The following is a 12,097-nucleotide window of genomic DNA, read 5'->3' as shown; positions in this document are numbered from 1 at the left end:
CCTCATACTCTTTTGCGGATTTCTCGAATTTGTCTTCACCCTCCTCGTCCGAGGACCGACGTTGGATTATCTGGAATTGGATTGAAGAGTAAGCGTGAAGCGAAAGTCCCAGAATATTTCGAGTTTTCGGATAAACATATTGCCACCGTGTTCGACCAGGTCCGTTTCAGCACATATTTAAAGAAAAAATTCAATAATTATTGGAGGGCCCATTAATAAAACGGCTTGTTTCTGTTTTCCTTTTTTTACGTGCAATGGCGCATTAAAAGCTTTTTTTAATGCCTTTGTTGGTATGCTTAATAGCAAGTATAATGCACTGGCGATTATTATTTTTTGTTTTCGTTTCGCAATAGCTACATTTTATCATTTTTGCTCTTTTTTTTCTAATGTTGGAGGTGCACAGGGTTATAATGACCACGGTTCACGTAACATTCCTTCTTTGACTGGAGAGAGCATCAGCTGTCATTGAGCGGTGCATCCTGTTGAACTTTATTTTTCACAAAATGAAGAACAAAATTGCGTTTTTTTTTCTTCACTGGGAATATGGATGCATTAAATAAGTGGTGACACTTACTGTCCATCCGCCGCCATCAGTCTCCATGTCACACCACACATAAAATTATTGTGAGGAGTGATTAAATAATCTTGGCTCTGATCATTTCCCTCTCTTTTTAACTGGGCACAGCTTACTGTCCGTCTGCCAGCTGCAACGAAAGAAGCGTGAAGCAAACGTTGCTTATCAATGTTGCAAAAGGTGGACTGTAGCAGAAACCTCCGGTGGAGCGTCCACTAATGCACCACAGGGATCGCCAACGTTACAAATGGTCAGAACTGCAAATTAAACCAAACAAAAAGGTGCTTTTTTTACTCACAAAATTAAAAGAAAGGCTCATTCTATACATCCGTTGTTAGCGGCCCTGAAAGAGCCACCGACAACTGCAATTACATTATTATTTTATTTTTGTCTCAAACGTCACAAAAACGCGCAATAACAACGTAAAAAAGTCCTGCAATTTCTTTTTTTTTTTACATAGTATGCAAAGAGATTTTTGAGAAATACATATGTTGCGATTTGGATGGCTGTAAGAATTATTAACGATGTTCAACAAACATGTTTTCACGGCAATAGACCCTTTTCAAAAGTCAAAGTCCCAAATGCTCCAATATTGCCGTTCCAGATGCGGTGATAGGAGATCATGCTCGGCTAAATCAAGCACCCTCGATCTTGTGAATCTAAGGTGACATGAAAGAAACAGCTTATTTTCCCCTTTCTGCTCTATGCTTTCGAAGACATTCGTTTTTTCTGGTGTGGAGGAGCTGCGTAGCGCCGCCATTACAGCATCTGCTTTGGCTCTGCACAGGGTGGGTATGGCTGACTTTCGGAAAGGGTCTATTGTGAGCGGGCTGTAGGTCTCCCACCTGAGAACATAACAAGAGAAGTCCCGAAAGTGTTAGTGACGATGCTTCGGTCAATACCTGGCTTTTCGCGTTGTTAGTTTAAACTTGACGGCGCCCGGCGACTGTGCTGGGCAACGTTAATACCCCGTGTCCCAAATAGCTGCCAGGCTATTTAATAGGATGGTGAACCGAAATTTGGATTTCAGGAAAAACAATGCAGGAGATGTAGGCGGGACGCTACGATCCCTACAGCACTACCCGTAAGGCGGTATCTCGAATGGACGGCCGTGTTTTAAGAAAAAGAGGTCGAGATTGAACCAGGCCGACGAGGCGCGTGACGTCAAGATATCCTCGTTTCCTCCTCTCTTCGCTTCACTCCCTCAAGGTGGCGAGGCGGAGAAGACGCGAGGCCGTTTCCTCTGCTTCTCAGAGAAACATGACGCGAACATTTTTATCAAATGCGCCTCCTTTTCTTGAAAAATACGGTCATCCGTTCGAAATATCGCTGTATGAGTGATGTTCTGGTATTTGTAGCATCCCGTTGCACCCTTTTGCCGCGTGCTTTGTGGAATCCAGATTTCGGTTCAGCATCCATTTAAACCGACCGCAAAAATCGGTTTATGAATTATCACGTTACGATTTTGTACAGCGTTGGCCACAGGTGGTGCATTTTTTCTACGAAATTCTCAAAGAACAAACTCACCTGAGAAAAAAGTAAAAAAAAAAAAAAAATCTTAGCTCCTGTGGAAATGCAGCGAAGCCACCGGTCTTCAAACCATAGGGCGCCGTGTTGTCTGAAGACCGGAGGCTTCGCTGCGTTTCCATAGGAGTTAAGCCGTTTCCTCTCTCTACTTTTTCCTCCGGTAAGTTCGCTCTTTGCAAATTTTATAGAAAAAAATGGACCACCTGTGGTCAACGCTGTACAAAATCGGAACGCGATAGGTTAAGAGACCAATTTTTGCGGTCGATTTAAAGAGCCTGGCCGCTATTTGGGAAACACAGTAGATCAAAATCTGTTATCAGTTTCACAGAACGCCGTGCGCCTTTTCGTGGAGCGTTCGCTCGGTGTTGCTTGCACGCTATGAGCTATCGAACAAAAATAATAGAAGAGATCAGAACCCGCAGAGTTCCAACGGGTATCTCAACAGGTGCAGATGGTGTACCAATAAAGTTGATGAAACAGTTAGGACCCAAATCTAAGAAAGCGTTAAGGAAAGCGGTAAGTAGCATTATGACGAAGGGAACTGCCCGGGAACAATAAAGGCTAAACAGAATAGGTTTAATATACAAGGGAAAGGGGGACAAAGCTGACATAGGTAACTATTGTCCCATAGCAGCAGCAGCATCAGTAGTCTACAGGTTGGCAATGCAGATTATTAAGGAGAGATTAAAGGCATGCATTGGCAAAAAATGAGAATGTGCTAGGAGAGCTACAAAATGGTTTCCGAGGAGAAATGAGTTGGAGGACAATTAATTTTAACACAGTCTATTGAGGCAGCAGAAAAGGAAAGTAGACCATTCTAACTTGCATTCCCAGGTATAAAGGAGGCTTATGACAATGACATGCAAGGCAATTTGTGGAACACAATGAGAAGCCTAGATGTGGCCGACGGAATATTAAAATTTTTAGGGGATCTTTACAAAGACAACATGGTACTAATAACATAGGAAGGAAAAATAACAAAGCCCATGAAAATAAACCTAGGTCCTAGACAGAGATGCCTCTTGCCGCCATTGCTGTTCGTGTTGTACTTACGTCACGTCGGATGTGTCGCCATAAACAACTATAGAGATTCTCATTAGGTGAACATAGTTCATTCTACAATTAGTTTGATGAAAAAAGTAGTCTCACGTTTTTTCAAGTTGCAGGGGTCAAATATCGTGTAGGGTTTTGTAAACCCGCTTCTTTCCGTTATTTCCGGAACTCGCTTAGAGCTGTTTTCCGCAAAGACGTTCCCGGCTACAATCGGTATGAAAAGGACCGCTACGAACATGTTGGAATTTTTTGCCGGCGATTCAGAGGTTCGTATAAGTCGTAACCAACGTTCTTATCCCATTTCTTTCCTGTCTTATAGAGCGTGAAGACTTCACAGGGGGAAAATCAAACAAACACGACGGACGTATTAAAAAAAAAAAGAACAAACATTTGAGCTTGAAGAGCATTGTTTAGCTGTGTACGCTGATCTATGACACAATAGAACATTTTAGCCGAGAGCTAACGATGACTACGTCAGACAAGGGGGTGCTGTGTCTGCGCGCCAGCTGTGGTTTTGAAACATATACTTGTTATACTCAGTTTCGCCTTACCAACGCTCATTGCGGAGGAGGCGCCGTGCAACAGAGATTTTGATGGCACGGCAAAAGATCGCCATTGGTCCAAGTTAATTATTGTTCCTCCGCTAGAGAGTGCCAGATGCCCCTGGTTTGTTTGCCACGAAAAAAAGAACAACACTAGTTTAATACTTACTTTAACAGTTAAATGGGTCAAAAAGCAATATCGGGTAGGAATGTTTATGACTTTGCAGAGGCGTACCGATCCTAGTTTGTTCCAAATATACTCGCACAGACCGCCACTGTTTCAGAAGCTTCGTTGTTGCGGTGAAATTGCCAGGCTAAAAAGGGACTATTAATTTCAGTCGCACCTTGGAAATGTTTGATGTCGTAATTGCGGGATCGAAACCTCACGCCTGACAACATTCGAGCGCGGCTCATGGATTGAACACCTAAACTGCGTGAGCACTCGACTTTGCCCCGTAACAATCAATCCCTCGGCTTTCATTTAGAGTGCACGTACTACACTTAAAAATAAAGCATACGCATTCTTCCCCCTTGCATCTCAATTTGAATTTCCGCCCTAGTGTATATTTTTATATATAAATGGTTATTATGGCTTATTTTTTTAATATTTCCTTGTTTATGTTGCCTTATCTAGTGTCCGGGAACAGATCCCCCAACTGACCCCCTAGCCAAAATGCTTGAAGGCCCCTGATTTGGATGTCCTGCAAGGCAAGTCAGTTCAGTGCACCAAACTTTTATCGAAATACGACAGCTACGCTTTCTTCCACGTCTGTGTGCAGGCACGTAGCCAGAGGGGGGGGGGGGGGGGGGCATGGGACCTGGGTCCCCCCCCCCCCCCCCCCCGAAATCTTCAATTTTGCTGGGACCTCCTCTCCTCCCTCGTCATTTTTAAAGCTTTTTTAGAAAGTAGAAAACAATGCATCTTTCTAGTCATTTTAAAGGAAGTTTAAACGCATCATAACAGGGCTTCAATAAGTCTAGGTCTGTGAAATCAAACTTGGCAAACTATTTCAGTTGCGTTGGTCCTTACCTCGCCAACCGTGGTCCGGTCGGCGCCATTTATTTCGACCTAATTAAGGCATTTGACCGTGTGCGTCATGAACTATTACTTCGTAAAACTGTGAGGATATGGAGTGTCTTTGCCGTTATGTCTTTGGTTCAAAACGTATTTGACTGGGCGTATTAACAGATTTCGTGTTATCGGTGTGTTATCAAGATTATTCATATGTCCTTCAGGTATTTCCCAGGGTTCAACTCTGAGACCTTTGCTGTTTAATAATTTTGTTAATGACCTTTATCCTTGTATAAAACATTCCGAATTGCTCCAGTTCACCGATGACATTAAGATCCACAGACATATCAAATCGGATGCTGATTGCGAAGTTTTGTAAAAAGACATCTGCAGTTTCGTGATGGCGTGAGATGCAACACTTGCGTTTAAATAGGAAAAAAACACGCTTCTCATTTCATCATCCCTCAAAAATGTGTTCTCAATTTTTTGTATCAGCTGGATAATGAACCATTCCGTCGAGTGGGTTGTGTGCGGGATTTGTTCCTCTATGTGGATTCCACCCTAAGTTTTGATGCATATTTGTCAAATTTCGTGACTTAATGCTTCTGACTTTTAGGTTTGGTTTGTTTTCGAGAATAACTCGAGATTTCAAGGAGACCCATGTCTTGTAAGGCTTTACGCCTCTGTTGTGCGCTCAAAACATGAGTTTGTCTCCGTGGTCTGGAACTGTTTGAGTATGGCAGACTCTGAGAGGTTATAGCATGTTAAGATGCAGCTGGCAGGCATTGTGTACGAAATTTATTACGGTTGCGGGATTTTTTTTAGTTACGAGTCAATGTTACACAGGATGAATTTCCAGACATTAGTAGCTCAGCGAAATGTTCGAGATTACGTATTTTTGGCCAAAGCTGTTCATGGAACATTAAGTTGTTCTGAATTTGTGTTTCTGCTCTCTTTATCCATTCCACGCGTGAGCAATCGCAACCCCAACAAGTTCTGTTTGCAAGACCTTTGTTCGCGTTTGCCCATGTTGCGTAGTCAAAATAGTTTTAATACACTCAGCGCGAAGGTTGATATCTTCGATAGTGAATGCTCGTTTAAAAATCCCGTAATCAATCAGTTTTATTAGGATCAAGGCTTTTGTGTATTCCTTTTTTGTACAAAAGGCGTATTTTTGTGTATCAGCATCCAGGCTTCGGCTGCTCCTGGGCACAATAAAGGAAGATTAAAGAATAAAAAATAAAAAGGGAAAATCTGGCAATACGCGCTCGAAATCTCGCGTGCACTATTCAAAAACACATGACACCCAACGGCCGGAATCAATAAGAGTCAGTTACTTCAGCATGTAAGTGTTGTGTTAGTTGAGTAAAATACTGTTCTATCAGCTTGACAGACTTAATGGGTGTGCGCGCCGAATATAAGCGCTCACTTTTGCTGTGGTCTTCGCCGTCACATCAAGGAAAATGGGAATATAGCTGTGATGAAACGCTAAAAAGCGCCACTACAAAATTGAAGATGAGGTTGACAGACAAAACGATTGGATGCAGAAACCACTATTGTTAGCTCTCTATGATTTGCTATAGCATAAGCCACGAGATCCACCACGCCTATAAAATGTAGAACCTTGACGTCTAGGACTACGTCAAAGACCAGCTGCTCGTGAAGAGCAGACTTATTGACTGCAGCGTCATTGCCTTCATATTTTTATTGTTTGTTACACGCAGCTGTTGAAAATCAAAATCGGCAACATTGCCAAGAAACATGCAGAGGTTTTCGCAAAGCGTGAATTCATTTACAGCTGTTTGCCTGTGCCCTCATCCATCCACGACTTTTATTGAAGCTTTAAACAATTCCGTACTTGTTTGGTGCTCCTCAAGATCAGTTGAACGTTTAAGTTCCGCCTAGTTTTTTATGGCTACGAAAGCAGATTATTGATGGTAACGTAGGATGGTGCACCCTCACATGTGGTCCACGACCAACCATAAATCAAAACGTGAATAGTTCCAAATAAACAGCAAAAACAGGATCGCCGCATGTCGTTGTCTTCGTAAGTGGTCGTCGTAGGTCGTCGTCATAGGCCGTTCTCGTAAGGCGTCATCGTAGATTGTTGTCGTGCGTAGTCGTCGTAGACAGTTGTCATAAGTATTCGTCGTAAGTCGTCGTGGTATAGGCCGTTGTAGCAGAGCGTAGTCATAAGGCGTCGTCGTAAGTCCTCGTTGTAGGTCATCAGAGTAGGGCGTCGTCTAGAACGTCGTCGTATGGCGTCGTCCTAGGCCACAATCGTACATCCTCGTCGTACGTCGTTGACCTAAAAGGGAGGCCACCCCAAAACCTCCTAAGACGTTTCCTCTTTGTTTTCTGGAAGGGGAAGATATTTGGGCAAACTGAGGACCCCAAGCGTTGGACCAGGCGGCCCACATACTAAATTGTCCATAGTCATTTCCACCGCGAGACGGCGAAGTGCAATAGGCCACGCGAGTCGTCGCTCCAGCGCTGATAAAAACTCGTCGTAGCGTATGCACAGAGGCTCTTGGTATTGCGGCGCGAGCGATAATGGTCTATAAATGACTACGTGTTGTTGAACCAGTGCGCTATATATGTACCAGTATCCGATACGGGTAGCAGCAAAGGAATTCTTAAGGCCCGTTCACACTCTTGCGACCGAGTACGACTGAGAGAGACGAGATCTCTTAAAACTTCTTAAATGTTTTTAGAATGAGGGAACACACTGGCATTGTGGCGCCATCTGTGCGGTGACCCTGGAACTGCATTTCACAAGAGCGAAGGTTTTCCGGGATTTCCGAGGTCAAATGTGCGTAATACTCATAGAAAGGCTCGTTTATAACATTGCCAAAGTTTTTCGAGCCAAGAAAAAAAGGATAATGTGCGAGAAATAAAAAAAAAATATGCCGGACCGCCGAGTTTACTCTGCTTCCCAATAGATGGCGCCAGTGTGTTCTCTGGTTTAAGAAGTTTTAAGGAACCCAGGTTTAAGAGGTCGCAAGAGTGTGAACGGGCCTTTACAATGTGAAACTGAACCTAAACATTTAGTGAGGAGAACTTGGGCCTGCATACTTAAATAGAAATCACAGCGCACCTTGCCATGTCAAGGGAAGGAAGACGGCCTCGAAGCGTTATCTCTACGCTCTACTCTTCCACACGCGGTACATTCAGGAATGTTCTGAACCGGAACCCAGAATGACAGCCGAGAGTGGGCTCGAACTTCCCAGAGCGCCGATTAATAGATGAAACAAACCCTGCCGAGCGGGGTTTCAACCCCGTTCCTCCGCGTGGCAGCCGTGTGCATTGCCAGCTCCGCCACGCACGCGGCAGCATCGTTAGCACTGAGTGAATCATAGACGCGAGTGTGCAGGATTGGGCAGATTTAGATTCACAAATTCTCGAGCACCTCGAACCTCTTTCAAATGTCACACGTTTGACTTAAGCCCCTGCCCCTCTCTAAATTTCTCCTAAACTAATAGTTATAAACACACGCTAAAAGTGACATTAAGGAACAAAAAAAATCCCACCTTACTACCCACGGGACTCTACGTTATACAGACTTGGGGAGGCACGGTCTTGCGAATGAATTTTGTCATCTTTCATTTTCTAATCTTGGTGATGTGTACGCAGGTTGCGTTCATGAACCCAAACAGAAACTTGGGAATGGGGCATGAAAGCATATAATTGTCAGAAACCCATACTGCTTCCGTTTGTTTCTTCAGTCGTTTCTGATATATAAGATCAAGAAAAATATAAGACACATGAAGAAAATGTTGGAGACATTTTCTTCATGTGTCTCCAGCGTTGGAGACAAGAAGATGTTCCAGCGTCGTCTCCACACGTGTTCGCGAGCCTGCTACCAGTTGGCCGTACGTAATAAACTCCATTAAAATTATTAATGGTTGTGATTGTCCTGCTCGCTGCCAGCCTCTACTTTTGGGTTCTCAGCGTTCTTGCCTTCCCCAAGGCAACCGGGAGCGAGCTCCCCAACCAGTGTGCACATGACAAACAGGCCGGTATGGGACGCAGCATATACAAGGCCGCCACTTTTGCTTTATTTTTAACATGTTATCACATGTGCACAGCTCCAAAAAAAAAGACAGCAAATATTTGCGTACGATATTCGCTTGCCCAACTTTAGGCATTTACGTTTGGAGCTCGAAATTTACAAGGTGTGCAAATTGTGCTGGTCCTTATGACCCCGCTCTCTGTAAAAGCCCAAGCCTGCGCACCCCCCCGCCCCAACCAACATCATCACTAGTGCATTCATGCACTTCCGCTGCCGGTCCACTGTTATCCACATTCTCAAGAAAAAAGGGTGTCAAAAGGTGTATCGTTACACCCTTTGTCCCATGTAATACACCCCGAAATTTCAATTCGACGTACAGCGCCCTAGAGTCGAACAGAGAGCCCGAAATTTTACGAGGGGCTTGATAGCCGTGGGGTACAACATTTTAAATAGCTAAAGTACGTATCCAAGACCACATAAAGGAAACACCGAGTTTTTACAGTAGGGCCAAGAAAACCCCTACTGTTTTTCTTGTTGTCAGTAAACGTACGTTAGCTATTTTAATAAGTTGTACCACACGGCTATCAAGCCCCTCGTAAAATTTCGGGCCGTCTATTTGACTGTTGGGCGCTGTACGTCGAATTGAAATTTCGGGGTGTATTATATGGGACAAAGGGTGTAAGAATACACCTTTTGACACCCTTTTTTCTTGAGAGTGCACATACGAAGAATGGTGGCATGTAGCAGAAAGCGCATCGTTGCCTGTGGGGACTACTTTGAAGAGTTATGTGCTTCTGGGAAAAACAAGGTTTCAAACTTGAAATCGAATATAATATATTCCAATACCATCACTGAATAAAAAAGCTGCAGGGTCGGAGTCAAAGCATCTGACAAAAAATGCGTTGGTGTCGTTTTTTTTTTTATCACCTTTGAGTGAAGGTTTTCCCAGAAACTTTTCGCGTGCAGAATTTCCAGAATGAGCGTTGAGAATAAACCGATCTCACAGCCAGTTTTAATACGCAACGGCTGCCGCCATGCATCACGGGAAATGTAGTCTTTCTGTCCGCGATATAACCCCACTGACGGACAGCGCGAGAGGAGCACCATGTGGCACAAACTGTTTTGTAAAATTACTCTTGCATCCAATTAACTAGAGTAATGGCAACTCACGCATAGGTAGAACGATTAGTGCGATCGGTCTATTCGAATTTTGTCAAGGCGTGCCAAATGTAATTCCCTCTACGTTGGCTTCCTGTAGGTGGCATTGTTCGCCCCGAACAACCTTCTGCTTTCAGACGCCCCAGGCTGGGAATAAGCGAGAGTCAAGAGGTCAAATACACATGAAGGGTCATGTATTATTTCTAAAACGCCTATGTCGTCAGTATCACACCCTCTCTGCCAACGCCATCCCCAAGCTGACGAACATTGCGCTACCAGCATCAAACGCAAAAATGTAAAAAAAAACACAATTTTATAGGCTATTGTGATATGAAGAATGATTTCGAAAATCTGTAGACTGCCAGGCCCCTTTATGGAGTTTGGAGATGCCAATAAAACAGTGAGTACAAAGGAGCATTAAAAAATGAACATATTTCCACCAGTCTTCCTTTACAAACAAAGTTTATCGACTTCTAATAATATTGCTTATTTTTTCTTTCACAAATGAAAGATGTAACGAATACATTAAATTGCATGTTTCTGACCGCGGACCATCGCAACGCAAAAAACGGGAGCTGCTTCTGCTCCTGCTACTGCGCGTTCCACTTGGTCCGAGCACAGCCAAGGCTACGAACCCAAGCAGCCAATGAAGCGGCTCCAAAAGGGCCTCGTCACGTGGCTCGTCCTCTTTGTGTTTGCTTTCACCGACTAAAGCAATCACCCGCACTGAATGCGCCATAATCTGCGCTTTTTTCTCTGCATGGTTGGCTTGGCCTGCTCGATTGGCCGCTGACCCATGGATTCGTCTCCAAAAGATTACTTTTAGCCGGGTTGTTTCATAATTCGGGATTTAAAAAAAACGCGAAAGACAAAGGACCTGACGAAGGAGTAACACGGACGCAGCGTTGGCTAACAACTGTGTTTATTGATTGCAAAATCGCAATATATACATGCGTTGTCAAGAAAGAAAAGGAAGAAAAAAAATTAAAGAGCTATTCAGCCCACGTAATACATCACCAACAAAAAAGGCACGTACAGAGCACGCGTACAGAGCACGCGTACAGACGCGTACAGAGCACGCGTACAGAGCGTACAGAGCACGCGTTTAACGCGTTTAACGCGTACAGAGCACGCGTTAAAAAAGAAGCAAGTCATGGAACTTTAAAACTGATCTCTTTGCCTGAAAGAGCCGCCGGAGGACTGCTTATACAAGCAGCGCCCAACCTCGCTGTCTCAACAGCCTCCAGAATTTCACGAATATGCTGGTCCCTGTGACGCTTAACTCCCTCACACCGTTGGGAGTCGGGTAGCCAACCACAGTCGCGGCAATGAAGGCCAAGATGACTAAACACGGTAAATTAAAGGTTGCCCTGTTTCATAAAAATATGATAATAATGACACGGGCAACTACCGTCCAGTATCAAAACTTTCACTTTTTTTTACGAGAGTAATGGAAAGAATTATTTCAAACCAGTTTAGTGACTGAGCAGAAACATAACCTCCTAACTAAATACCAATTTGGTTTTCGTAGAGGTTTCGGCACAAAAATTTGATTTGCTCGCGCAGAAGGAACTAATCCCCACTGCGCTTGATGAAGGAGAATTAGTTGTGTACCTTCGTGGATTTAACTAAAGCATTCAATCGTGTAAATCATACACTAGTGGGTCAAAAACTTCAATGCTATGGTTTCCGTGGGTAAACCGCATCCTCCCCAAGGAACCGCTTTCCCAAAATCTAAAAGAAAGCAGTCGACTACCCTTCTCGTAAGAGGAGACGGCATGATGTTACGTCGAGGTACACAGGGCTGTTCAGTGGCATTGATCTTTTAGGTGGTGTGGGCCAAGTCCGAGTTTTCAGGGCGCATTTGCGGCGTGCAGTCTACGTCATCAAGATCCCCACTCTTAGCAGCCCCTGGGTGTGAGCTCTCCGAGCATGTGGTGTGAACATGCTACGGAAGGGCCAGAATGACAGTTCAATATAGTTCAATAGACAAGCGAAAAGAATATTCAATTGTGGCGTCCGGGGCTTTCCCTCCCTTTAACGTCATCGTGTGGCAATGAGGCCCCAACTTTCTGTTTTCAATTGAATGTTCTTGACCTCTCGTTCTTTTTTTTATTTTATTGTGCTTTTATTTTTTACGGTGGCTGTCTTTGATTCATTCATTTTTTTCGGCATAAAATGAGTCGAGACCTAAGCATGTATCCACAGAGAAGTAAAAG

General features: G+C 43.9%; 1 protein-coding gene across 1 annotated transcript in view; it reads right to left on the bottom strand.

Annotated features, from left to right (window-relative positions):
• Positions 1-588: 588 nt before the first annotated feature.
• Positions 589-12,097, bottom strand: part of LOC115322970 — a 77,469-nt gene continuing 65,960 nt past the window's right edge. The window contains exon 5 of the mRNA XM_040211347.1: positions 589-704. Coding sequence (XP_040067281.1) covers positions 687-704 — 18 coding nt within the window. The 3' untranslated portion in view covers positions 589-686. The remainder of the gene's footprint in view (positions 705-12,097) is intronic.

Source organism: Ixodes scapularis, unplaced genomic scaffold (assembly GCF_016920785.2).
Source record: "Ixodes scapularis isolate PalLabHiFi unplaced genomic scaffold, ASM1692078v2 PGA_scaffold13__105_contigs__length_92229423, whole genome shotgun sequence".
Lineage (NCBI taxonomy): Eukaryota > Metazoa > Arthropoda > Arachnida > Ixodida > Ixodidae > Ixodes > Ixodes scapularis.
The sequence above is the reverse complement of the archived record's forward strand: the minus strand, read 5'-3'. Positions and strand labels throughout refer to the sequence as shown.